The following is a 27,948-nucleotide window of genomic DNA, read 5'->3' as shown; positions in this document are numbered from 1 at the left end:
CACTGGATTTTTGCCCAGTAAGTAAAGTGCCCTTGATGGCTTCCTGTTGCCACGTGGAAAGCCTTTCTATTATTCAGGCCCTTACGGCTCCCAAGTCCCTGTCTCCTGAGTTGGTCTGTCCCCTGCCACTGAAGCCTGGGCTCCCCTAGTTCCAGGCCACATTCACCTCAGCAGATCTTAAAAACAGTGCTTGGTGGCATGACTCATCTTCCTTCCTGATGCTAGTATCACAAACATCCACATGAAAACCTCCTTCTCTGGGTTAAATGTCTCCTTTTTTATTTATTTGGATGATTTGCTATAGTATTAATTTTCTGTGGCTTTAGCTCTTTTTAAAAATTTTGTTTTAATCATCTGGCCTTTCTTATAAGTATAAGGAAACAGGGGGGCTGAGTAACAAAATGCTCTGAGTCCTCCTTCACGTCCTGTTGGGAAACTTGATTTATATAAAACACTGCGTCTCTGTGGCCCTGTACTCCTGCTCCACTCAGGCTGTGAAGCTCTCTCTTTTACTCTCAAAATAAATTCTGTTTAATCTTTTGACTGTTGACATTTTCACACTGTTCAAAAAAAAGATTAAAGTTTACACATGTGGAGAGTGAAAACTCTTGCTCCAACTTTGTTCCCATCACCCAGTTCCCATTCCCCCAGCCCCTAGGCAACCACTTTTGTAGTTTCTTATATTACCTTTAAGAGTGTTTTAAAACATAAATATAAGCAAATGCGAATGTGTTCCTATTTTTCTCTTTTCTTTTCAGAAAAGTGTGCCGAATCTACTCATAGTTCTGCTTCTTGTTTTTGTTGTTGTTGCTTTTTTCATATATATATAAATTCTTAGAGACCTTTTCATACAGAATTTGACAATACATACAGAATTTCTCCTTTATTCTTTTTAGGTTGCATAGTATTAAAGTGATGTCTTTCAAACACAAACCTGGTCATGTCTGCCCTTGCTTCCCTTTTTGAAAATATAGTTCTTACATTTTACTCCTTACAGTGCTGACAATCATCACCATTGTTAGTAAGGAACTTTCTTTTGCTTCCTGAGCATTGTTAGTGTGTAATGATACATTTGACTTTTCTTTTTCAGAACAGCAACTATTTCTCTTTTTTACTGCGATATAATTGATATTACATTGTATAAGTTTAACGTGTACAACATAATGATTTGATGTATGTATATATTGCAAAATGATGACTGCAGTTAAATTTAGTTAACATCCATCACCTCACGTTGTTTAAACTTTAGTCTTCTTCAATATAACTTTCAAACATTGCCTATAAGAAAGGAAAGGCATTGAGACATGGACACTTTAAAATATTGTTAATGGGAATGTAAACTGAGGTGGCCTTGTTGTTTTTCGATTGAGGTATAGTTGACATACAACATTATATTAGTTTCAGGTGTGCAATACAATGATTCAATAGTTGTGTATGTTGCAAAATGATCATCACAATAAATCTAGTTAATATCCATCACCACACATAGTTACAAATTGCTTTTCTTGGATGGTCTACTCTTAGCAACTTTCAAATATACAATACAATATTATTAATTATGGTTACCATGTTGTATATTATATTCCCAAAGCTTATTTATTTTATAAGTGGAACTTTGTACTTTATGTCAGACGTGGATTTGTTGAAAAGCAATTAAACCTGGGTCTATCAAGGGCCTGAAAAATGTCTCTGCCCTTTGACCTGGGTTTCATTCATAGGCCTTTGTCCTAAAATAGTATCCCAAAATACAGTAAGACTTTTATAAGTAAAGATGTTTGCTAAATGATGTTATTTCTAGTGGTGAAAGTTACAACTGTGGTAACTATCCAACAATAGAGTAATAGTTAACTATATAGCTACATGATAGAATTGCCAGGTGATATTAAAAGTCATACTTTTGAAGACTTTTAATTACAGGGGACAGTATTTGTGATATATTTTTGAGTGAAAGGGACAAAGTGCAGCTCTTTTTACCTAGTGCAACCCTGTGAAAGGAGAAACCAATTGATCTGTAGGGGATTATAATCTAGCAATAAATGGTGTGTGTGTGTGTGTGTGTGTGTGTGTGTGCGTGTGTGTTATCTATGTGTATAGGCTGGAGAGTGGAGAGGTGTGGAGAAGTAAAGAAGCTGTATGTGTGTCTTTGATGTAGCTTACTATTGAGAATATGAATTTTTTAGGTACTCACATTTTAGGGTAGAGGTCCATATTTATACATTATATGGAAAACTAAGGTTTGACTGTGTAGCAGTTTCATTTTTTTTTTTTTAAGATTTTGTTGGGGATGGGGAACAGTGTGTACTTCCAGGACTTTTTTTCCAAGTCAAGTTGTTGTCCTTTCAATCTTAGTTGTGGAGAGTGTCATTCAGCTTCAGCTTGTTGTCATTTCAGTCTTAGTTGTGGAGGACGCACTTCAGCTCCAGGTCCAGTTGCCGTTTCTAGTTGCAGGGAACGCAGCCCACCATCCCTTGCGGGACTCGAGGAATTGAACCGGCAACCTTGTGGTTGAGAGCCCACTGGCCCATGTGGGAATCGAACAGGCAGCCTTCGGAGTTAGGAGCATGGAGCTCTAAGCGCCTGAGCCACCGGGCTGGCACGAGCAGTTTCATTGTTGATCACTCTCATGAACATTTGAAATATGCTGGATACATAGAACTCCATCTGTGGACATTAAATCCAGAGCCTTTCCTCTAATAAATTTTGGCGGTGGTAGTCTGGGTAATAAGATTGTAGGTAACTTATTGTTTGTTTTGCAGTTTCCAAACTTTTAAATATACAAATAAATTGCTTTTGTAGTCAAAGGAGCTAGATCAAGAAGGACATTTTACTGTTTGCTAAGAAATGTGTACATTTTCCAAAGGCAGAAGTGTTTTAAGTAGGAGAATGACATTATTGTTTTGACAAGAACACACAGTAGGATCTTGATCAAAATAGGTGACTCCTTTGACCTCAGGAACAATAAAATCTACCTTGTACAGTTGTAAGGGGAAATTAAGTAGGATACGCTTTTGCAAGCGTATGATACGCTTTTGCAAGCTAAAATTTCAAAATAATATAACATTTCTATAGTGAAGAAGGAAAACAGTTAACTTTTTAAGAAATGAAAAATGGCTTCATTCAAGAAATTAAGATAATACTATTATCAGTTTGGATTTGTAATCATAAAGTAATTCTCTCATTGTATACCATTGAACTTAAAGATGTCCTATTTTGTCAGTTTTTTATTTCGTCCATACTATGCCCATAGACTTCAGCCCAGTGATCACAACCTCGTTGCTCATGGCATGTAACAGATTTCCACCTCAGACACCTGTCGTTGAGACTTCTGGAGGGAAGTTGGGATTGTTAGAGACAGTTGGTATGTGAAAGTTTGTTCTTCAAGCATTTTATTAATATTTTCTATTGATGAGAGGTCTTTCTGACTGCCTGACCTCTCAAAATGATTCTTTTCTCTGGCCATTCTTCGTGCAGATTTTCCAGAATCATTTAGAAAAAACAAGTTTGTTTGCTCATGTTTTACATGCTATGTCTTTAAGAAATTGAATATTAGCACCTCATCTACATTAGTGAATATAGACCCTTAAACTAAGAAGATTCGTCATAACATTTTGAAAACTACAGATGTGTTTGCACCTCTTCAAGAGCCCACCTGACCCCTAGTGACTGAGGAAGGAAACATGAAAGGTCAGAGGAATGAAAAGGGTTAACAAATCGAGTTCAAAGTGAAATGGTGCTTGTTGTTTATGCTCACCTTAGAAGTGGAGAACATTTTTCTCTTGTGAATTGATGAAAGGGTGCCTTCATGACATTGGATACAGCTGTGGAATATCTGAAAGAGGCTGCTTTGGGAATAAAAATGTTGCTGCTCCCGGGAATCAGTGAAATTTTGACATCTCAGATGGGCTATCCATGGTTTTCAAGTGGTTTTGAGCAGAGGGAGCTTTAATGACTGTAAATGTCAACTTCTTGGGTGGGAGGTGGGAGTAGTGATGGCCCTGAGAACTATATGATTCTCTCACCGTGTACATAGTCTGTTTCTTCCAGCTAATCTGAGTTGTGCCCCAGAGTTCCAGGGAGTCTAGGTGAAGAAATCACTGTGTGAGTACTTGCTTACACCTCTGCTGGATAGCCAGTGAGTGGACAGTGCGTGACTCCTATGTAAATTGCTTCGTTTTTTGTGTCAGTGACTTCTGACAATGAGACATCAAATGTAGTACAATTTGGCAATATCTACCTATTGTTTCAGATAAGCATGTCTCCTTATTTGTCTTCTCTCTTTAGATAAAGAAGAAGCAGCAAGATGTGGTTAGATTTCTGGAAGCTAACAAGATAGAGTTTGAGGAGGTGGATATCACAATGTCAGAAGAACAGAGGCAATGGATGTACAAAAACATCCCCCCGGAAAAGAAGCCCGCTCAGGGCAATCCTCTGCCACCTCAGATATTTAATGGTGACCGATACTGTGGCGTAAGTAGCTAGATTGTCATCACACTATTTCTTTGCATGACTCAGATCTCAGAATCACTCAGAGTACAGTTGGGGTTTTTCAGTGAGGACTGTGACCTTTTCACCCAGTGCCCATTCATGTCCACAAGTCTAACAGAGGATGAACTTGAGAGACAGGGATATGAGTCCAATGTCACAGACTGTGTGTAAATGTGAGTACATGTGTGCCTGTCAGTCTTCTTGTCTCTGCTTTGGAAAAGGGAGTGGGAAGGGAAGCTGTGTGCATGTTTTATTGTGTTCTAAATTTTAAAGTACACTTTTTGATTAATACATTTTGGAGGGGGGGCAGACTGAACGGGATAATTATTCTTGAATCTTTTCCCCTTTATAGTATAACAAAACTAATAGCTGATTATAAACAAGAGTTTCATTTTTTTATGGTAGTGAGCCAGATGGGTCATTATGAACATCTAAAATACATTAGTTGCCTGTCTGCTACATGTAGCGTATGAGAAGATGAAGTCCCTTTCGTGTAATTATCTATTTTCCTTCTAATCCTTAGATTAAGGGGGGGAAAAAATCAAGTTTCTTTCTATTATCATAAGTAGGTAGGATTTGCCTTTTGCTAGACCACTAAGTTTATAAGACAGTGTTTATTTGGGAACCTATTGTACAGTTCTTTAAGGATGGCCTGGAAAAGGGCAAGAGGCTAGGCTATCGTGCTGAGGTGCCTGAGGTGAAATGAATAGCTGGGTTGTCATTAGGGTGGAGAAAAGGGATAACAGTGCTTTGGGTGGCTTGAAAGGACAATTCCCTGTGTGTATACAGGAGAATGAGATACTGAAACATAAAGCCTTAAAGATTATTTTTACATACATGTCATGAGGAGAATCCTGAACATGGCACTAGGCATAGATTTGAGTTGTAGTACTATTTTATGTTAGCTGTGACACCTTTGGAAAGTCACTGATCTCTTTAAGCCTAAATTTTCTCATCTTTAAGCAAGGGATAATAATATCTATCTTCACAGAATATTTATGACTATTTCTAAAGACCTTTTTAAGTACATTATTATATAAGAATAAAGGGTATTTTGTGGAATTTTTTTATATCAAGATCTCATATTTTATTAGTAGAAGAATGTGGTAACCAAGGCCATATCCCGTTCATGATTACAGAGCCTAAAAAAATGTACTCTTGTGTCTACAGACCAAAATGAGATAATAGTTGAAAATATGTGTAAATTGTACAGCTCAAAATAAAGTAAAGCTGTTAGTCAAATATAGTGCTAGAAGGCTTAAAACGAAAATCCAGCAGTTTTCTGTCCCTCAGACTTGGCATATATGAAAATGCCTTTATTCTGGTGTTACAGTTGAGTGGTAGTTTGGCTGGGTATAGAATTCTAGTTTGGAAAGGATTTTGATGGTTTTGCTTCATTTTCATCCAGTTTCCAGTGCTGCAGTTGAGAATTCTAATGCCATTTTCCTTGATATTTTATATGTTTTTGTCAGTTTCTTCTATGCAAGTTTTGAAGGTCTCTTTTTTACTTGTAAGTGATTTCTACAATTTTTTGGTGAATTACCATCATATAAGCTATTTTTCATTCACTGTGCTGAGTGCTCCGTAGGTCCTTATAATCCAAGAATTATATGACTGAGTTATTAAATATATTCTTATATTATTTTTCTTTGAAAATTTTCTCCCTGGATTTTTTTCCTGGTTCTCTTTCTCTGGGGTGCCTGTTAATTTGGACATTGTGCTTACATGGATTTTCTAATATTTTTATCTCTTTTTTGTGTGTGTTGTTCACTTCTCTAACTTTTGTTATACTGTCTGGGAGATTTTTTAACTTACCTCTGAATCCTTTCATTGTAAATTTTATGACATCTTTTTCCCTCCCACTTTTTTTTATTTCTGATTATTTTTTAATAACATTGTGATTTTATGAGATGAATGCAAGATCTTAGCTCAATGGAGATATTAAATATGATTTCTTTGAAGTTTTCTTCTTTGATCAGTATTGTCCCTGTTTCCACTAATTTATTTTTTTCACTTTAGTTTGGTCTTCTCTCTCCAGTATGACAAACTTTCTTCAGATGTCTAATGATCCTTGTCTTTTGTTTATTTAAGTGGTGGGGCACTAGAAAGCTAATTAGAAGCAGTGTTTGTGCCTCTATATATCTGTAGGCTTGTTTTCCACTGGAATTCTCTGTAGGATGACTAGGTAGCCTGTCAGCATTTTCGATGCAGATAGTGATAGTAGTGTCTGTAGATCTTTTCTCAGATGATGGTTTAATTTTTCCAGAGAATGGCCTTTCAATCTCTTGCTTGGGAATATCACTCTGGCTACTAGAGTTCTGGCCCTGTAGGGTGAGAGAACTGGGGGGGGTCTCACTCTCTGTCATGCACGTTTTCCCTTCATATCCCTGTTTTCACCCTCACTGTCTTCCGTGCTGGTGTTTTTTAAATTTGTTGCTTCCCAGAAACCATGTTTATTAACATTGTACCTTCTAGCTCTTTGGGGAGAGTGAGGCACCTGGGAGTCTAACTGCTGCTTACACAGATTTTCAGTCTCCTTGTTTTCTGACTTTGCCCACTCACCCCACCTTCACAGTAGCAATGTCTCCACTTCCTGATTGTTTTCTGGGGGCCCTGCAGCATGTTCCTTGTTGATTCTACCTCTGCAGACACTAAGGTTTGATCATCCTCTGCTCTCTAACATTGCTCACCATTTCTCCACCCACTTCCTGCATGTGTTATAGTTCAGGGCTATAGATGTCTCCTAGTTTTATTTTTGAAAAGTGGAGATTCGGCGGGGGGGGTGTTGTTTGTTTTGTTTTTAAACTTTGTTTTGTTTTTAAACTTTGTTGTTTTGTTGACTTCAAGAGAAAGGAGGTAAAGACATCTTTGGTCTATCTTTATAAAAGCAAAACTCTTCAGCACCCTTTGAATGGAGGAGTGCATGGAATGAATAAAAGCGTCATATGAAATAAAATTAATTCCTTCTTTTTATTTTCACCTCTTTATGACTTTCTAAATCTCTGTGTACCTTTGCCTTATGCAGTCTATGGAAAATTTTTCTGATAGGCTGTGTGGAATCTGGCTAGTGGCTTACATATTGATTAAACTGTGCCAAATAAATGGCATCTGCTCTGCTTGAGCAGTGTTAGTCCCATGGTGATGGTAACAGCAATGCTAGTACATGCAAACAGACTATCTGTCTTTATAGTCTGTTCTAGCAGGAGTTTTAAAGACAGTGTCTGCTCTTATCAAGGTCAACTAAATTTGACTTTGACAAAAGGAAATCATTAGAGGACAACTAACCATGGCCTCCTTTATCCCACCTGTTCCTGTGTACCTTGCTTTACCCAGTGATCATTTATGTTCTTCTCTCATTGGATAACCTGTGGAAAACTGCCATATTTTAAACTGAATGAGCTAAGTATTTGAGACATAAACAGTTGCCAAGCTACTTGTGGACTATTGACTTTTCTCTCTCTCGCATTTGGGTATTCTATGTATTGGGAAGAATTTCCTGCTGAATGGAAGCTCCCTGGCATGCCCAATCAGTTCTTCCCACCCCAGAATTTTAACATTGAGGGGACGATGCAGAAATGCATGATCAGTTGGAGGTGGCAATGAGTGTTCAGTGACAATGCAGCCAGGCACAGCTATGGCTGGTGTCCTAATGAGACTAATCCTGGAGGGTGGCCTGGGTGTATTCTTGGCTACCCAGTCATGGAAATTCCTCCTGTTTTCTAAATCTTCCAGTTTAATGTGGATTCTGTGAGCTCCCCACTGTACCTCTATAAATCCCTTCCCTTTTAAGTTGCCAGTATCTATATCAGTTATTTGTAGTCAAGAACCCAATTGGCATAGACTGGTTGTTCTTGCCTTTCCACAAGCAAGGTTCTTCTCTGGAAATGAGGTCCTAAAGGTAAAAATTTCAATGCCTAGGTTTTTCTGATAGGTTTTAGTGTCTGATTTGGATCTTAGAAAACTCAGATCCTTATGTTCAACATTTAAATTTTGCTGTGGAACTGCATGTGTGGAATGTTCCAGAAATGAAAATGCACACATTTTCATGTACACAAAGGGGAAAAATTAACTCCCTTTTCATTTCTTTCCTCTTTCCCTATTCAACAATAACAAACAAACAAAGAAAAACATTTGGATTTCTTTATGTATTTTTACTAAAAGATTTTATTCTGGTAAAACATATACCATAAAATTTACTATGTTAATCACTTTTAAGTGCACAGTTCAGGAATATTAAGTATATTCACATTGTTCTAAAACAGATCTGCAGAATTTTTTCATCTTGCAGAACCGAAACTGTACCCATTAAACAACTCCCCTTTGTCTCCTTCTCCTAGCCCCTGATAATTATCATTCTGCTTTCTATATCTATGAATTTGACTACTTTAGATACCTCATAGAAGTGAAATCATACAGTATCTGTCCTTTAATGACTGGCTTATCTCACTTAGCATAATGTCTTCAAGGTTCATCCATGTTGTATGTCTTAGTTCATTCAGGCTACGATAGTGAAATACCACAAACTGGGTAGCTTATAAGCAAAAGAAATGTATTTCTCACAGTTCTGGAAGCTGGAAGAACAAAATCAGGGTAACGGTGTGGCTGAGTTCTGGTGAAGGCCTTCTTCCGGGCTGCAGACTGCCAACTTCCCGTAGTGACCTCACATAGTGAAAGGGACAAGAGCGCTCTCTTTGATCTCCCTTATAAGGGCATTAATCACTTCTCAGAGGCCTTTGTGCATCAGGATTTTAACATATGAATTGGGTGAGTGTACAAACATTCACCCTATACAGTTGAAGCATGTGACAAGATTTCCTTCCTTTCTACGGCTTCCACTGTATGTCTATACCACATTTTGTTTATCCATTTATTCCTTGATGGACACTGGGTTGCTTCCACCTCTTGGCTATTATGAATAGTGCTGCTATGAACATGGGTTGGCAAATATCTCTTCAAGATCCTGCTCTCAAGTCTTTTGGATATATACATAGAAATGGAATTGATACATCACTTGGTAATTCTAGTTTTAATTTTTTGAGGAACTACCATACTGTTTTCCATTGTGGTTGTGCCATTTTACAATCCCACCAATAGTGCATAAGGAAGGATTCTAGTTTCTCCATACCCCTACCAACATGTTATTCTAATTCTTGTTTTGAGAGTAGACATTCTAATGGTTGTGATGTGATACCTCGTTGTGGTTTTGATTTGCATTTCTCTGATGATTAATGATGTTGAGCATCTCATGCCTTATTGTCCATTTGTATACCATCTTTGGAAACTATCCCGTGAAGTCCCTTACTCGTTTTTTAATTGGGTTATTTGATTTTTTGTTGTTTAGTTGTAAGAGTTCTTTGTATATTCTGGATATTAACCTCTTATCAGATATCTAATTTGCAAATATTTTCTCCCATTCTTAGGTTGCCTTTCACTCTGTTGATTATATCATTTGATGAACAAAAGTTCTTAAGTATGGTGTAGGCCCATTTGTCTATTTTTTCTTTTGTTGCCTGTGCTTTTGGAGTCATATCCAAGAAATCGTTACTTGCCAAATACAGTGTCATGAAGCTTTTCCCTTACGTTTTCTTCCAGGAGTTTTATCATTTTGAGTCTCATGGTTAGGCCTTTAATTCATTGATAGTTAATTTTTGTATATGGTGTAAGAGTACAACTCTATTCTTTTGCATGTGGATGTCTAGTTTTCCTAGCACCATTTGTTGAAGAGACTGTCCTTTTCCTTTTGGGAGGTCTTGGCACCTTTGTTGAAGATCATTGGACCATATACATGAGTTTAGTTTTTTGGACTCTGTGTTCTGTTACATTGGTCTATATGTCTGTCTTTATGCCAGTACCCCTGTTTTGATTACTATAGATTTGTAATATGTTTTAAAATCAGGAAGTATGAGTCCTCCAACTTTGTCCTTTTTTAAACTTGTTTTGGCTATTTGGGGGGGTCCCTTGAAATTCTATTTGAATTTTAAGATTTTTTTTTTTTCTTCTATTTCTGAAAAAAATATGCCTTTGGGATTCTGATAGGGATTATGTTGAATCTCTTTATCACTTTGGGTGGTATTATCATCTTAAAATATTAAGTTTTCCTATCTTTGAATATGGGATATCTTTCCATTTATTTGTGTCTCTGTTCATTTCTTTCAGCAATGTTTTATAGCTTTTAGTGTACAAGTCTTTCACCTCCTTGGTTAATTAGATTTATTCCTAAGTATTTTATTCATTTGGTGCCATTGTAAATACAATTATGTTCTTAATTTCCTTTTCCAATTGTTCATTATTAGTGTATACAAACACAAGTAATTTTTATATGTTGTTTTTTTGTGCAACTTTGCTGAATTAATTTATTCTTTTATTTTTTGTTTTTTAAAAACTGGTAGTTAAGAAATGGGAATACAGCCATTTCATTTAACCAGGGTCACATTAACTAGTTTGTGGATTAACTATCAAAGGGGAAGTATACAGTAACCATTCAGATAGTCATAAGTCAGTGCAGGTTCTACTGAGGATACCATTTCTCAACTTGGCATTGGGTGAAGGTGGGGAGAGAGATGGAGAGATGGGAGTGTGGCCGGAGTTACTAATGGAAAGTCCTGTCTTATAATGAAGAGAGGACAGCTCAGCTGATAGACAGCAGACTAGTTTTATAGAAAAATAACCTTTTGATCATTTTCCATGAGGTAACTTATAAGATTATTTAAACTATTGAATTACTTTTTTGCACTTTCAGATGATACTTGTAGAATGTTAAATTTGTACCCAAGCAGTTACAATAGTTTGTAACTGGCAAAGCTGTACTGAAGAGTGCATTAAATTGAATTTATTTCAGAAAGTGCATTTTCATTTTAGGTTACTCCATTCTTCCTTTCCTTAGAGTCCTCTGTCAAAAAACAGAAATATTTTGGGGGTATACTGTTATCAAGATATGAATGGTTATTGTTGGTAGCCCAAAATCTGGGTTCAAGGTCAAGCAAAAGTCACTTGGTGAATGAAAACTAGTAAAAGTTAAAACAAGATGATTATCATATGTGTTGCTGGTAAAACCAGAGTTGGATTTGGGGGCTTAGGGGTGCCCAAAATCAGAATAAACACTACGATCTTCCTAGAGCAGCCATGTGACTTGAAGATTTTGAGCACATTGCAAAACATATTTTTTAATAGCAAAGCAAACACTATTGATATATTATGGGGCAAGAGGCACGATTTCCATGAATTTTAATATTAAACAAGACTTCAAAGAAATTTCACATTTGTAGGTGGTGCCTTAAAATCTAACCTCCAATCTTCTAGACTGTGGTTTGGGCCACCTGGTAAATATTTTAGGCTTTGCGGGCCACTTAGTTCTCCGCTGCATATTCTTTTTTTTTTGTTTGGTTGTTTTTGTTTTGTTTTCTAACCCTTTAAAAATGTCAACACTATGCAAGGCTCACAGGTATCTGCATAGTTTACCCCTCTCTAGATGGTCCATTCACATTTCCTTCTGCCTCCTGGGGTTCTTCAGGGGTCACCTTTGAGAAACACAGGATTATCTGCTTCCCAAGTTTCCCTTCATGAAAATTAAGTGCATCTTTTGGCAAAATGGAGTAGAATCTAGTGATGGACAGAAATTTTGACCAACGTTGAAACCTGACTGCAGTAATTACGTGTTAATAGAACTGTTTAGAGTCAATAAAGAAAAAAAAAGGAAAGCCAAAGTCCAAAATTTTCATTGTTACCCCAGGACATTGTGCTTTGTCTCTAAAATATGGATGTGATTTGTGTAGGTTTAACTGCTACAATCATCTACATGGTACTTAAGGCTAAGCCCTAAAAGTCACCCCACACCCATTTTTGTCACCTCAGTACCCAGTTGGTTACCAAATCCTGTAATTTTTCCCTCCTACACAATTCTGTGCTATTTCTCTCTCAAAACTCAATTCAAAAGGGCCTTGTTATTAAGATTTCTCTAATTAACTAGGATTCTGTTTATTTTCCCCCTCCCCCATACATAGCAAACATGTGCCTCATTAGACATTCATCTCATAGAATTTTCTTTCTTTTTTTTTTTTATACCTTTTCCATCAGCCAGTTTCCGAGTTCCTTGTGCTCACCCTCAGTAGGTGCCGTGGCACATTTATCTTAGCACCTGGTTTCTATCAGAATGCTAGGAACATAGAACATCACAAAAATTGGGTCTGTGAATGGGTAAGAGAGATGTTTTCAGCTGAGCAGGTAACTACCCTGTTTTGTTGGGTCATGCCTTGTCAAGGTTCTGAACATTTGCATTCCTGTTTTATTAGTAAAAGTGAAAAACAAATGTCTCAAAAGCAAGCTTATTTGGGAAATCACCTCTTTTAGAAGCTCACATATCCCACAGTTACTGTGATCTAAATTTGAAAATCTGTATTCCAAGGCCCTCTGTCTAAAAGATCACTTATCTACTCAAAGAGAATCTTCTTCACATGTTTGACTGTAAATAACCTTATATGGCATCCTTACAGATACTAGGAAAGGACAACTTGGGTGGTGGGGAAGGGGTGATATAAATTCCTCTTTATCACTGATTGCTGATCTGCTGTATGCCTAGAAACATAACAATTTAATTAGATATTCTTTGCAGTTTCATCTCTTCTATATAACCCTAGTTTTTATTCTTCTGTCTATAAATGTTTAATCTCCCATTTTCACCCTACTGAGATGTTTACTTCATTCTATAATGGTGAGTCCCTGGGACATGTCTTTCATAAAAATGATGACTTGTGCTATGAATATTGAAAACCTTTATCCAGTTTCAGGCCACCCCAATTGCACATTTGCAGTATATATTAACTAATATCCAAAATGGCGGTTTTCTTTTTGTTAAAAATTTTCTCTCTCTCTGAGCATTATGCAGATAAGATTAATGAAAAGAAAACAAAACTGTTAAGACACTAAGGCCATGTTTATATCAATGTTAGGACAACAAAGCCTGTTGACAGGAGGGGCAAAAGTGAGGAATCAGTTTTCTTCTGCCTTTCTTTATGGTTCCCCTTGGTTCCCAAGATGTAACCTCTTTTATAAAGTTCTTAAGTTATCACCACTCTTTCATATACTAATATCTATATTCCTTGATTTTAAAATGTAAACAGTATTTACTTCTCTCTTTGAAAGATGAAGAAAAATTGGCACTCTTATTGCTTCTCATTTCTCCTTGATTTACACACATACACGCATACACACTTCATTTAGCATTGCTGAAGTTTATAACGGTCACATTCTCTTTAATGATAGTAACTATTATATAAACATATATTGATATTGTTTTAAACACATAAATACTATTCTCTATGGAACTGTTTAGTTGGATGGGCAGTCATAGAGGAGGGTGTATAACCCTATTTTACTAAATCCCTGTGGCTTAAAGGAGAATGACATAAATGTCAATAACTAAGAGATTTTCTTAAGTTTAGCCTTTTGATTTACTTCTCTGGGTATTTATTAATATTTTGTTGCTGGTTCCTTTTCCTATGTTTAGCACAAAAAATGTTCCATCCAATTTCAATTGGTGCTTGGATAGATGTATTTGCTTGCTGTGCCATCTTGTACCGGTATGGTTGGAAATGTTAAACATGAATTAGGGATTTAAAATTCTTAGCTTTGGGTTCACTCATATTTTTGATATTTGGCATAAAAGTTGCTGAATGAAGCTGTTTCAGACAACTAACATCTTACATGTCCTACCAGTATTGGAAGTAAAAACTTCTTTTTCCTCTTATTTCAGGGTTTTATAAAATAGAATATAGCACTAACTGTCAAGAAATTCTGCTCAGAGATACCCTCAGGCTTGAAAGAAACTTGAAGAAGAAGGAGGCTCTGCCCATTTTAAGCAGCAGCAGTGTAGCTCTTATAGTCTTAAAAATAATTTTTAAAAAACATTTTGGGTAAACCAAATTTGCTTTGGCTCATTTAGAACTAATTGCTACTACCATTTCCGTGTAGGCCACATGTTGTTTTTGTTCTTTGCTACCTCCTGTTTGGATATGCCCTTGGCATGTAGAAATAATATGGGTCTGTCACTTAATTGTCATTTACTTAGCGTGGGAAGTGGTACAGCTTTTCAGAGTGGCTGCTGTAGGTTTTCCTCACTGTTCTCTTAGGGAACACTGAAAGGGCAAAGAACTTTAAAGTCTTTGTCTCAAATGCTTGTCTAGTCCATAATAGTCTAACCGCAGTGTATGGGTAATGTCCTTAAGTAAGCAATTTGGAAGAATGAGACTATTGTGAACTCTACCTGTTGTTGATTTTATCGTGAGCTTATTATAAATGTCTCTAACATTGGTTTTCACCTGAACACAAACAAAAGTATAGGTGATGGAAGTTATTTTTTCCTTTTTCTTTTTAACAGCTTTTTAGCTTGCTTTATTCTTCTTAAAATTGCAGCACTTAGATAAATGTTCCGTTAGACACAGTACTTAGTGATGCTTATGTCCATAGTCCAGAAATTTTTCTTTTCATAATCCGCCAACACTAAAAATGAATTTTTCATCCTTTTTCTTTAATGTAATAAAAATATACCGGTTTTTGAAAACTGGGCAATTTTATCTTGAACATATATGCTTTGAGTGTTTGTACCATTCTCCAAAGGTGCTATTAAATGATCATTATATTCTATAGTTAACAGAAAGTTGGTTGTCCAGAAATGTGCAATTTTGAGATGTGTATTTACAAACACTTCAGAGTGTGTTTGACTATAAAGAATTCTGCATGCCTATTTAGAAACTTTATAGTGACTTTTTAAAATACAATGCTTTTAACTTTTGCAGTATAAACCTTTATATATATATATATGTGTGTGTGTGTGTGTGTGTGTGTATATATATATATATGTGTGTGTGTGTGTGTGTATGTATGTATATATATATATATATGTATATATATATATACACACACACACATATATAAGATGAGTACAAGTCATGTGTATACATTTTTTGTACCCCCGGTATACCGGAGGTACCAAAAAATGTATACACATGACTTGTACTCATCTTTTGTTATCGGTATATATTATTACAATTTTAATACAGTTTTTTTCCATTTCTTAAAATGTGTATACATTTTTTTTGGCACCCTCTGTATAAACTTGATAAGTGAAATGAATTTGATAAGAAAGCAGATCTTTCTCTTTTATTAAGGAATGCCTAGGACCATAATATAAGAACTTTGTCTTAATAGGGTGTGATTTTAAAATTTCTAATACTATTTTACTCTTAAATTATTTCACATCATACTGTTTAATGTATTGTTATCTGAAAGGAGGTATTAACTATCAAGAAATTCTAGATTTTAAATTATCTATCACATACTCTTTGCCTAAACATGACAAAATAATTTAACCATTTACACTTTGAAATTTGTCAGGCCACTCAAAAGTTTTTGAATGTCAGAAAGCAATTTTGTGCATAATTCTTCAAAACCCATGGTAATAGAATAGAAATAGGACCTACTCACATGTTACTAGCATGAGATTAACCTAAAACATGGCACATCAATCAGTAATTAATAGACAACTAATTCATCCACTTGACAAGTATTATTGGTAACCTGATGTGTCAGGTACTGTTCTAACATTGACTTTTAAAAATGACTTCCTTTAAATTATTCTGCTTTTAAAGTTACTTACCAAATATTATATTTGTCACTTTGGAAGGAGTTAGTTGCCTTACATGACAATATCTAAACTATTGGGAGGATCCAATTCAATATTCAGGTAAGAAGCCTCCTAGCCATAATCATGTGGCACACAGTTATAAAGGTTCATAAAATAAAAATAATGCATATAATTTTATGACAGAAATAAGCAGTTAAAAAGAATTTATATAAACAAGAAATTTTGCCATTCTGAGATGTCTAAATATCTGAAATTTTAAGTACCTTTGTTGGTGACTAAAATTTATGAGAACCATTTTGGTTCATTGTAGTTAAACAGATTGCTCATAATGTTACATATTTTCTCTGCTTATATATTTTTTATATGTCTTGTTTATTATACATATGAAACTTTCTTGTGAGAGTTGACCATATTTTCAGTTTTGTTATTTGGAGAATTTTAAGAGTAAGGTTTTTAAGATAAACACTGAAACATGAATTACACACATTAAGTTTCATTGTAACTTGCCTTTTGATCTTTTACATGTGTGATATTTTCATGTTAGTTAGCACTTCAGTCTTTTAAAGTAGAATTCACACTACATTTGTAGAGATTGAGTCAGACATGGTTTCTCATTTTGTATTACATTATTAGTTTTTTATTCTTACATTATTAGTATTTCACACTGACATCAGAGATTATTGACTAGAAACAGGTAACGGCCTTTCAAAATTCAAGAACAAGGACAGTATTTTGATGACTAAGTCACTAGTCCTAACATTTTTTTCTCTTCCTTTTCCTGTTCAGTTAAACTAGAGAGGGGTAAATTTTTCAAATAGGTATCTCTAGTAACTAGACTATGTAGGCAGCTTTACACTTGGACGCAGCTAATAGCCCATTTAAGAGCAACTCCACTGAATGCTCCATCATTTCATAGAATTTGGAGGCTTCAGGAGTCTGTGGTAATATCTGATGCAGAAAGGAAGAAATAGTCTGAGGAGGCTAAATGAGTTCATCAAAGTCATTTAACTCAGACAGTAGATTGCTGGACATCACATCTACAGTTGACTGAGCATAAAGACCACTCAGTTTCCCAGAAATGATTCTGAGCCAGATGGTGGTTGGTGCAGGTGGAAGTACAAGACCTCTCTTCTCCCCAGTCTTGACTGTCAGAGCTGGACCACATAGCACCTTTTATGCAATATTAAGAATTTTAATCTACTGTAAAAGCAATGAGAAATCTTGAAGAAAAGGATGTAAGCAGAGGGGAGTATGATCAAATTTGCATTTTTAAAAGATCAGCCTGTCCTCAGTTGAGAATGATTGGGTGGAAATAGGTTAGACTGGAGAAGGGTTGATAAATTAGGGTGCTATTGCTGAAGTCTAGCTTGGATTAGAGCATTGAAACAGATGTTGAAAAATGGAGGGGTTGAAGGAATATGTAAGATAGTTATTGATTGAGGGAAAAGAGGAAAGAGTCCTGTGGTGCTCTGATTTCTGACTGGTGGAGCCCATTAGATGGTGGTACTGTTTTTCTGAGAGGTCCACCTCATGTGTGGAAGGAAGATCATGAATTGTGAGTTATCTCTTGTGTTTAAGAGTCTATGAACAACAGTTAGTTGTTTATATAGAACCAGAACTGAGAAGAAATCAGAGCTAGAGGTATGAATTTAATTAGGGCCATGACTGTAAATGAGATTCCCTAGGGAAAGAATTTAGACCAAATAGTGGCACAATATGGTATGAAGAGGAACAAGTACCCCAGTTTTCTTATAGTGGATATCTAAAAAGATGAGATAAATCTGGCTGTAGTTTAGCTCTCTTCCTCCTGTTACCACATTGAATGTAAGCAACCAATGATCAGAGAGAGGATGTATGTATCGAACTGGATTATTTCTTGAACCCAGATCAGTTAAATGTCTCTCAACTATTTGGAAATATCTTTGTTACAAAGAATACTTGTGACGTATTCAGTTCATGGGATTTTGCTTTAATTATAGATCAAATTTAGACCTGTATTATTTGCGACATAGATTTTTCTTATTTAAAAAAAATACAAGATTTTCCATAAAATTCTACAAAATCGGCAATATCTTAGAGTCACTAGGAACCCCCAACTGCCCAGTTCATATCTTCGTCACTTGGGTATCATACAACTTCTCAAACCTGACATTTTGAAACTCACCTCCAACCTTACCCTCAAATGTCTTTTTTCCCCAGGTCTTTTCTGTCAAGTCACCAAGCTCAGAATTGCTTTAATTCTTAATTCTCCTTAACCCCCTACACTAGTTCCACAATCACTTATGATTAATTATATCTCCAGTCTGTCCACTTCTGGCTAATGCCACTACTATTGCTCTGGTTCCGGCTGCCACCATCTTTTGCCTGCATTACCACAGCAGTCTTCTTACTTTCCCCACTGCTTCCCTTCTTGCTGTTCTCTCTCTCAGCCATTCTTCACAGTTAACTTAGGTATTTTCTTAAAGGAAACCTAGATCTGTCTGCTCCCCTTCTCAGAGCCCATACATTGATTTGCTTTTGTACTTAACATAAAATTTAAAATATTTTTTTGTTTGTTTACAAAGTCAGGCATACGCTGATTTCTGTCAAGCTTTGCTCTTTACTAGTGCTATTCTGTGTCCCGAATGCCTCCCCCCCACCCTTTACTTGGCTAACTCTACTCATTCTTCAGATTTCCGCTTAAAACTCCATTTTTCAAGGAGGCCTTTGGTGAGCCACCGTTTTAAGATGTATTGTTGCTCCTTGGAATGATCAAGGACGGCCTCTCTTCCTAAATGGGCTGATCCTAAGTGATGGAGGGAGCTACCACATGAAGACCTACAGAAGGAACATCGGGTACAAGGTCTGAGGCTGACGCTGCTGTCAAAGTCACATGAGACTCAACTTGCTAACGCATTTGGACAAGAGAGCATCTACACAGAGTCAAATAATTCAAAGATGGTTTTATCAGCTGAGGCATGCTTTGCAAGAAGCAAATCCCTAGAAGTCATTGACTCTCATTTAGATTCCTAGACAGGTTTCAAAAGTACCTGTGATAGCCCTGGCGTGGCTTAGCAGTGTATTCATTAGCAGTGACTTGTATACAGGGTGCCCCATATGTGGTTTCCTATTGATCCAGACGCATCAGAGAGTACAGAAAGTACTCTCACACCATTGGTGAGAACTGGGCCCAAATTTCGCTCTCATGTGTTGGCTGTCAACCTTGGGCAACTATTTTCTTTGCTCTGAGCCCGTCTCCAACCTGGTGGGCTGTGGTGGTGATTAAATGATGGATTCTTATGAGGCGCCTAGCACAAAGCAGATGTCTAAAAATGATTCTGATCCTTGTCTGCATACAGTAGTTATCCTTAGGATAAAGTTATCAAACGGACTTCTACCAAATTTAAGACTGCTTTGTATCAACTTAGAAACTATGTACTAGTATTATATATGCAAACTTTTGAAAAGAAACAATTGATGAACATATTGACCAAAATTCTTTAATGGCTTCTTTTGTGAAAGTAGGAAGAGAAAAATGATTCTGTTTGTAAATCAAAGGTAAATGTTATAAAGAATATAGTTTCCTCTAGTTTTTATTTGATCTTTTTTATTCTTTCTAAAGACACAGTCTTAAAGAATGTGGAAAACTTCAAAAGCAGAATAGAAGCACTCACACTGACACATGACCTTTACAGCTTTCTGTTTACCCAGTGATTTTTTTTTTTAAAGCCGGAGATAACAAAATAGCAAGAGTGGAATTGGGAGGCAACCTTTCATCTTAAAGGGATCATCTTAAAGGGATAGAATAAAATCTTAGGGCAGAGTGATTTCACACAAATAAATGTTAGTCTGGCACATAAAGGAAAGGGAGTGTGTTCCAATTTCATTCTGTTGTCAGTGTTTTATGTTTTAATCTTGTCACAGGCTTTAGGTTAAAAACTTGTAACATCATCATCATACTCTAAAATATTTTTAGGCAGAAGCAGAGCAAACCCAGTAGATTTATGTAGCTCTTCCTTGGCCTGGGTGGAGCAATCGTAAATTTTTTATTTCCATAAACACTTTTTCAAAAGCACCAATACAAAGATAATGTTTGCTTTCATTTATTTTCTCCTCCCCTTGTTTTTCTAGGATTATGACAGTTTTTTTGAATCAAAGGAAAGCAACACAGTCTTTTCATTCTTAGGCCTGAAATCACGTTTGGCATCAAAGGTAGGTAAATCTTTTCTTGTTTTAAAATTCACCTTTCTTGAATTGTTCTCAATTGAGATTGAAGGTGTTAGAGGAATGTACATATAGTCTCCTGAATGTTTAGCTTTCACTTTTTCAAAGGCACAATTAGAGACTGCCCCATGTAAAAACATAAAAAGAAAGTCAGTTTTTTTCCTAGAAAGTTTTCAATTGTTGCTGTATATTAGACTTTATTTTTATTTATAATTTAATTTATTTATAATTTATATCTCCTTCCAAGAAGAATTTAAGGTAGCAAAAGTAGTACTAGGTGTTTTTCTGTTTTAAAGTGCAAGTTTACATTACTTTATGTTTTGTGAAATATTAGGTTGGTGCAAACGTAATTGCGGTTTTTGCATTGTTGAAATTTGCCTTTGACATTGGAATACATTTTTAAATAAATGTGGTTATGTTATACACCATTTTAATGCGCACTTCTCGCTTTATGATTTTTTGCTAATGACTTATTACTTGCTGTTTATTTTATATGTATTTTAGACTGTGGAAATGATGTTAAACAAAAAGCAAATAGAGCGATTTTCTTACTCGAGTTCAAAATGGGTTGTAAAGCAGCAGAGACAACTCACAACATCAGCAATGCATTTGGCCCAGGAACTGCTAACAAACATATAGTGCAGTCAGTAGTGGTTCAAGGGGTTTTGCAAAGGAGACGAGAGCCTTGAAGATGAGGAGCATAGTGGCCGGCCATTGGAAGTTGACAATGACCAATTGAGAGCAATCATCAAAGCTGATCCTCTTACAATTACACGAGAAGTTGCTGAAGAACTCAACGTCGACCATTCTACGGTCATTCGGCATTTGAAGCAAATTGGAAAGGTGAAAAAGCTCAATAAGTGGGTGCCTCATGAGCTGACCAAAAATCAAACAAATTGTCGTTTTGAAGTGTCATCTTCTCTTATTCTACGCAACAACAACGAACCATTTCTCGATTGGGTTGTGATGTGTGATGAAAAGTGGATGTTATGTGACAACTAGTGACGACCAGCTCAGTGGTTGGACATAGAAGAAGCTCCCAAAGCCAAACTTGCACCAAAAAGAGGTCATGCTCACTGTTTAGTGGTCTGTTGCAGGTCTGATCCACTATAGCTTTCTGAATCCTGCAGAAACCATTACATCTGAAAATTATGCTCAGCAAATCGATGAGAAGCACCAAAAACTGCAATGCCTGCAGCCACACTGGTCAACAGAAAGGGCCCAGTTCTTCTCCAGGACAACACACAACCACACGTTGCACAACCAATGTTTCAAAAGTTGAACGAATTGGACTATGAAGTTTTAAGCCTCATCTGCCATATTCACCTGACCTCTCGCTAACCGACTACCACTTCTTCAAGCATCTCGACATCTTTTTGTAGGGTAAACACTTCCACAACCAGCAGCATGCAGAAAATGCTTTCCAAGAGTTCATTGAATCCCAAAGCACAGATTTTTATGCTACAGGAATAAACAAACTTATTTCTCATTGGCAAAAATGTGTTGATTGTAATGGTTCCTATTTTGATTAATAAAGATGTATTTGAGCCTAGTTATGATGATTTAAAATTCACGGTCCAAAACTGCAATTACTTTTGCACCAACCTAATAGCAGCATTAAACCATATTTTAAGGCCTTTTGAATGTTTAAGTGATTTACATTGGAAGGGAGATGGTCTGCAATATCAAATGGTCAACCTTCAAAAAAACACAATTCCTAAACTAATCAAAATGTTTCTAAAGCTAGTTTATTATGTCAGTGTCTTTTAGAGAACATAAAAAGCTCAAACTTTTCTAATATTTAGACCTAGAAAAGACATATATTATCACAACTTTGTGAAGCACGTGGATTTAATTTCAAAATAAAAAATACCATTTTTTTATTAAATAAGGTATTATTTTGATTATTTCTCCCTTCTGAAAAACAACACCCTTTTTTTTGCTGTTTATGAAAGTAATCTAGGCTCATTTAGAAAAATTGGGAAAATACAAAGAAAGTGTAAAGCAGAAAATAAAAATTGCCTATTATCCCACTACCCAGAGATAACCACATTAACATTTTTGGTGCACATAGCAATTGAGGTCTTGACTGTTTTTCACAGAGACTGAATTCTGCAGTATCTATTTTTAACATTGAATTGAAATGAAAGTACATTACTGGGAACTTTGATGTCTGTAGGTAATAGGTCTTTTGAGGCTACCCAGGATTTGTACCATTTCTGGAATACCTGTGGGAGGAAGGCAGTGACTATCAGTAATATAAATTATATACCAGCACCTGTGTAGTTCATAGCTGATGTGGAATATTGCTTTGTTTTTACTTCAGTAAGTGCACAGATGGTTGTGGGTGGTTCCCATGCACATGTTTTAAACAGAAGGAAAACCCACACATACAATATTAAAAGGTTCTTAAAACTATTTTTATAAAGATGGAACATTGGGATACTGGTTAGGAAAATTATAGTATTTGTATAACATGTTTCTTCCAAAGATATTAAATAATTAAGATTTATCTTCAAAGAACTGGAAAAAAACTGAAGTAGGAGTAATGTAATAGATGCATAAACTTAGTGGACATCTTTGTTGATGCAAAAGCCTTTTAAAAAAGTACCGCATGCTTACTTTCTTTGCTCTCATTGTCCCCTAAGATATAGATTCCTTAGAGACACTGTTGGCTGAGACTTTTAGTCTTCAAAAATATTTGTTCTCTCAAAAATTCTTCAGGAAACCTACGATCTATAAAATATGCATTCTCACATGACTTGTGGTTATCACATTAAAGTTGGTCTTGATGCCATCGACTTGATTGGCAGTTAGGGCTCTGAGCATCCCCACCCATCCATCCCATCACTTTCAGATACCTGAGGCAGTCACACCTAAGCAGAAGCACGTGGAAACCTGTGGTGCAGTGTTTGTGCCACCCTCTCTCATGAACCAGCTGGGGCCTTAAGGGTCAATAGCAACTCGTATTTCATCTTCATAGGAGAGAGCTAAAATTATTTTTAAGAGCAATTCAGCATTTTCCCCATTTCTGTTTATTTGTTTTTTACCTTGGTGGTAATTCATATGATCTATGTTCTAAGGCCTAGACACAGCATTCACAGGTGCAATGTACCACAAGATGGATACCCCCTTTTCTCGTCTTCTTTCCTACTCTCTCTACAGTATACACACATAAAAGACAGGACTAGGAAGCCTGCCAGGGAACACACAAAAACACCATTAGTAGCTGCAATTGCTCTTACAACATGAGGAGAAAGAAAAGAAATGGTAGGAAAAGAACGTTCAAGGACCCAAAAGACACAAGTGCCGTGTAGACTCTGTCACAGTCCAGAGGAAGGTGACAGGTTACAAAATGGTGGCCTCCAGGCCACACTGACTCTGGATGAGTTTGTCCAGACTTTTTAAAAAATTTAAATGGGTTGCTAATATTTAAAATACAGATTTCCTACTTTCCTCAAGAAGCTGGAAGATACGGAAACACTGAGTGAGCCACTTTCTCCTATGGCTGGCTGGAGCCATCAGTGGCTGGCCCACCATGGTGCCTACCTAAGAAAAAAGGAAGCCTTTTACCAATAATTTTCAGGTAGAAAACTATCAAGTTTGTTATGTTAAGAGACTCAAAGCAGGACCTGAAGTAGACAGTTTCTGCTATTCTGCTATTTCTGCTATTCTGGGGTGATATTCAAAATATGCAACAATTGGTAAACCCTGGGCACTGACCAGCCGGAGCTGGAGAGGGTCTCAGAGGCCCGCCTAGGCCAGGTGTCTGTATAGTGGTTGAATCATGGAGCCATCCTGCAGAGAGAGGCCAGGGTGGCACTTGGAGGATTGGGGCACCACTAGGAATGACCATACCAGTGCTGTCTTTCACCTTGGGTCACACTCTACAGGCCCCCTCACCCAGGTGCTGGTTAACTGCCGAGACTCCTCTCAGGAGTACTGTTTAACCAGCACCTGGGTGAGGGGGCCTGTAGTTTTCTTTCCACTTTTACATTTGGTAGGTTAGGTGTGTGTAATTTAAATCTGGGCTCTGATCCTGAAACCCAGAATTTGTTCTTATCAGTCACATGGGAGTTATTGTGATTTCCAACATCTCTGTTCCTGACATTTACAATAGCACTGTCAGGGTGAATTTTCTTATCAATACAGTGCACTAACTGACTTTTTTTTCTTTTTTAACAAATAGGCAGAACCTTAGGGAAGACAAGTGGAAGGCGACGGAGATGCATTTTGGAGCGCCCCCTGGTACTCAGCACACACCTGCTTACCTAATGCATCACTGTGACAAAAGCCACATGCATCATCAGTAACTTTGCTTGCATTGGAAAAGGTGTTTTTGGAAGACGTGGGTATAATGGGATTGCATGATTGCTTTAAACCAAATCAAAACTGTGGTGGGTTTTTTCTTATTTTCAGAATTGCCTGCAGTTGCCTAACTCACCTAGAGGGATTGTAACCCGTTACAGGTGTGCTTCCTTAATGACTGAAAAATAAGTGGGTAGCGCCATCAGAGACAAAATGTTGAATCTGCCCTAGGTGTAGTTGATGCCAGTGTTGCTCAGGCCTGCGTCTCTTTAAGCTGCCTAGATTGTATCTTTAAACTTAGTCTGCCAGGCTGTTAGAATTCTTTGATCAGAAAGGAAAAAAAAAAAAGAAAGAAGTGGCTGATTGACAAAGGGATAAAGATTTTTGCTGCAGAATCACAAATGTCACTATTCCAGTGCTTCGTCATAAGACCTATAGAAAAGGCTGGATGTTCTAGCCTCCTTTTGGTAATGTAAATTTTTACCCCCATAAATTCTTCAAGCTTCTACAGATGTTTCCAGAAATCACTGTTGCAACAATGTGTGATTAGAACCAAGTGACGGGGATGGAAATAACTTATTTTGAAAAATAGATCCTTCTTTATCTCTTGCAAGGGGAAAGTTTCAACTAAATGCATAAGACTCCTTAAAATATATATTTTAAGTGGTGCACTAATTAGATAGTAAATTTATAGGAAAATTATCTGACCCATATCCGAAGGCATTTTTAGCTCTAGCAACTTATTATGCATGAGTGCACATTTATTTTTAAGTGCAGTTCCCCTAATAGCTGCTTATTGTATTTTGTGAAGGGATTATATTTTTTTGAGAAAGGAAGATCTTGGTTAGATATATTTTGTGAACCCTTGATGAGGCATATGAAAAGATACTAACATTGCTGTACAACTTAATTTTTTTCCCTGAATTATTGCTTATTGGTCCTCTAACTTTGCTAGTTCATATTTCTGGCCAATGCACAGATTTTTCAGAGTAATGTAGATACATGTTCTCATTCCATATATGAGTCCAGGAAGTTTTCAGAGCAGCATAGACTTTTTGGTTGCCAAACGTGGGAACAGTTTTGAATAGGATAAACTTGGAGGGCTGCTTACTATATTCTGCTATTCTCAGCATCCCGATGCTGGACCTGCTGTTGAGATTCTGAGCAGGAAGTTTGTAAGAAATTGAAAGAACAGAAGCATTAAAGCCCTGTCACATGGGTTATCTCACCCTCCGACTTGCTAAATGTGGACTCTTCTAAAGAACCTGTTGAATGCTAAAACTGAAACCCCAGCCTGAGATTTGCAGCCCAGGACTACAACTGGAAGAAAAGCACGCCACAGATTTCTACCTGACTGGAACAAATACATGATCCACAATTTTGTCTCCAAGGAAAGCTATTGAAATCATGTCTATTATTGCTTAGTTGGCATTAAATAACATCCAGGTCAAATTGCGTTAGATGAATCCCAGGGACTATCCAGGAATTTTTTTTTTTCCTAAACTGGATATTATGTTTGAGTATGTGAATCTTCTGATAAGACTTAGAATTTCTTTTTAAGATACAGCAATTTAAAAATGTTTAATAGTACAGTGATCTAACTTATATTTAGTCTACTCTTGCCAGTGAGCACCAAGAACCAACTTGGAAAGATTGAGGCTTTGCAAGTTAAATTCTGGGATTGTAGGATCAATCAACACCATACTTGCTAGACAGAGAAATCTACTCAGATTTGTCTTAAGACTTTTGAATTAAAATGGTCATAGTAGGCCGAGTATGATTCTCCTAAACTGACTAAATAGTAGTGCAGACTTACTACTGCAGTTACATATCATCTACTCGCAGCCCCACTTTTTTTCTTTTTTCTTTTTTTCTTTTTCTTTTTGATAACAACGAAATGGGAGCGACCAGCCCCTGCTGGTGCCAGACCTGTTATGAGTGACTGAGAAGCACTGGTTGTGTGGCGTTGACTCAGTACCCAGGCTCTGCTGAGTACTGAGGGATTGCCCTCTGGGACCACACTGTGTTCAGAGAATATTTTGTCCTTGCTTGTACTATTTTACCAGCTGATTGCAAACATGTAATGACTTTCTGGTTTCCTTTAACCAGCTGCCTTCAGACTGGGATAATTACAGTCTTAAAAGCCTAGGAAAGAAGTGAATGGGAATTGCAGGCATAGATGTAATATCAAAGGGCATTTCAAGACAGAATTTTTATTTCCTGTAGTAGGCTTGTTGTGGCAAAGGAAATGTGCTGCTAAAAATCAAAGTATGCCATTTTAAAATCAGATAAAATACAGAGTGCCATCCTGCTAGGTATATGCAGACCAGAAGGAAATTTAGTTGGGGAAATAATTGTTTTTCCAAATTCTGGTGTTCTATTAAAATCAAAGAGAAGAAAAGGAAGATTTTTTTTTTCTCTCAGACTTTAATATATTTTAGATTTGTTTCTTTTTTATAGATTTATTCAACACCCCCACATAGATGTTTTTATATTACATGGATTTAATAATGAACTAAACTTATTTTTGTCTTTTGTTATTGAAAGGTACCAAAGCCTCTTTCTGTTTTGTTTGTTTTGTTTTGTTTTGTTTAATTTGATTTTGCTATATAGGGTTTTGCTTTTTCTAGAAATGCTTTTCATTTAACAGCTTTCCTTAAGTATCAGGGCCCACTTTGCTCAGCATAATTATTGTCTTTAGATTTCAGTTTGTATGCATTTGTCTTTAAAGGCATTGGTGAAATCTCAGATTTTATATTCATTAAAGAGGAATAAATTGAGAGAACACATTCTGAAAATGGAGTGTATGTTTCCTACAATACCTTTTCTAATTTTAGTTCTGTGTTTAGTTGAAACCTTCCTGTTTAGTTGGAATACTGTATTTCTGTTCCCACTTGTGAACCCCATACCTGCCGATTAATTTTTAAAATGCAGACATATCATTTGACCATTCGAGGAGACACACATGTATAGAGAGAGAGGGAGGGAGGGAGGGAGGGAGGGAGAGAGAGGGAGAGGGAGAGAGAGAGAGAGTGTGTGTGTGTGTGTGTGTGTGTGTTGTGTGTGTGTGTGTGTGTGTGTGTGTGTGTGTGTGTGTGTGTGTTGGGAGGTGACCACAGAATTATCTCAGACAGAGACCAGGACCATGGATGGTGTAAAATCACTGGTCCCTCGGTTGGTTCAAATCATTAACCGTGGTTTCCTAAGTACACTGAAGCCATGAGCTGGTGGATTTGTTCCCCTAATTGGGGGTAGAAAACAAGTAACAGCGTAACTGCAACCCTTTATTAAGGGCCCCCTTTGATGCAGCCACT

The 27,948-nt window shown here is 36.7% G+C and overlaps 1 protein-coding gene across 1 annotated transcript in view; it reads left to right on the top strand.

Annotated features, from left to right (window-relative positions):
- SH3BGRL2 (SH3 domain binding glutamate rich protein like 2) overlaps positions 1–27,428 on the top strand; it is a 55,178-nt gene extending 27,750 nt beyond the window's left edge. Inside the window, exons 2-4 of the mRNA XM_081038371.1 lie at positions 4,282–4,467; positions 20,234–20,314; positions 24,516–27,428. Of these exons, the coding sequence (XP_080894497.1) occupies positions 4,282–4,467; positions 20,234–20,314; positions 24,516–24,527 (279 nt within the window). The 3' untranslated portion in view covers positions 24,528–27,428. The remainder of the gene's footprint in view (positions 1–4,281; positions 4,468–20,233; positions 20,315–24,515) is intronic.
- The last annotated feature ends 520 nt before the right edge of the window (positions 27,429–27,948 follow it).

The sequence above is a fragment of the Rhinolophus hipposideros genome, assembly GCF_964194185.1.
Source record: "Rhinolophus hipposideros genome assembly, chromosome: 3".
In the NCBI taxonomy this organism is placed as follows: domain Eukaryota; kingdom Metazoa; phylum Chordata; class Mammalia; order Chiroptera; family Rhinolophidae; genus Rhinolophus; species Rhinolophus hipposideros.
The sequence above is the reverse complement of the archived record's forward strand: the minus strand, read 5'-3'. Positions and strand labels throughout refer to the sequence as shown.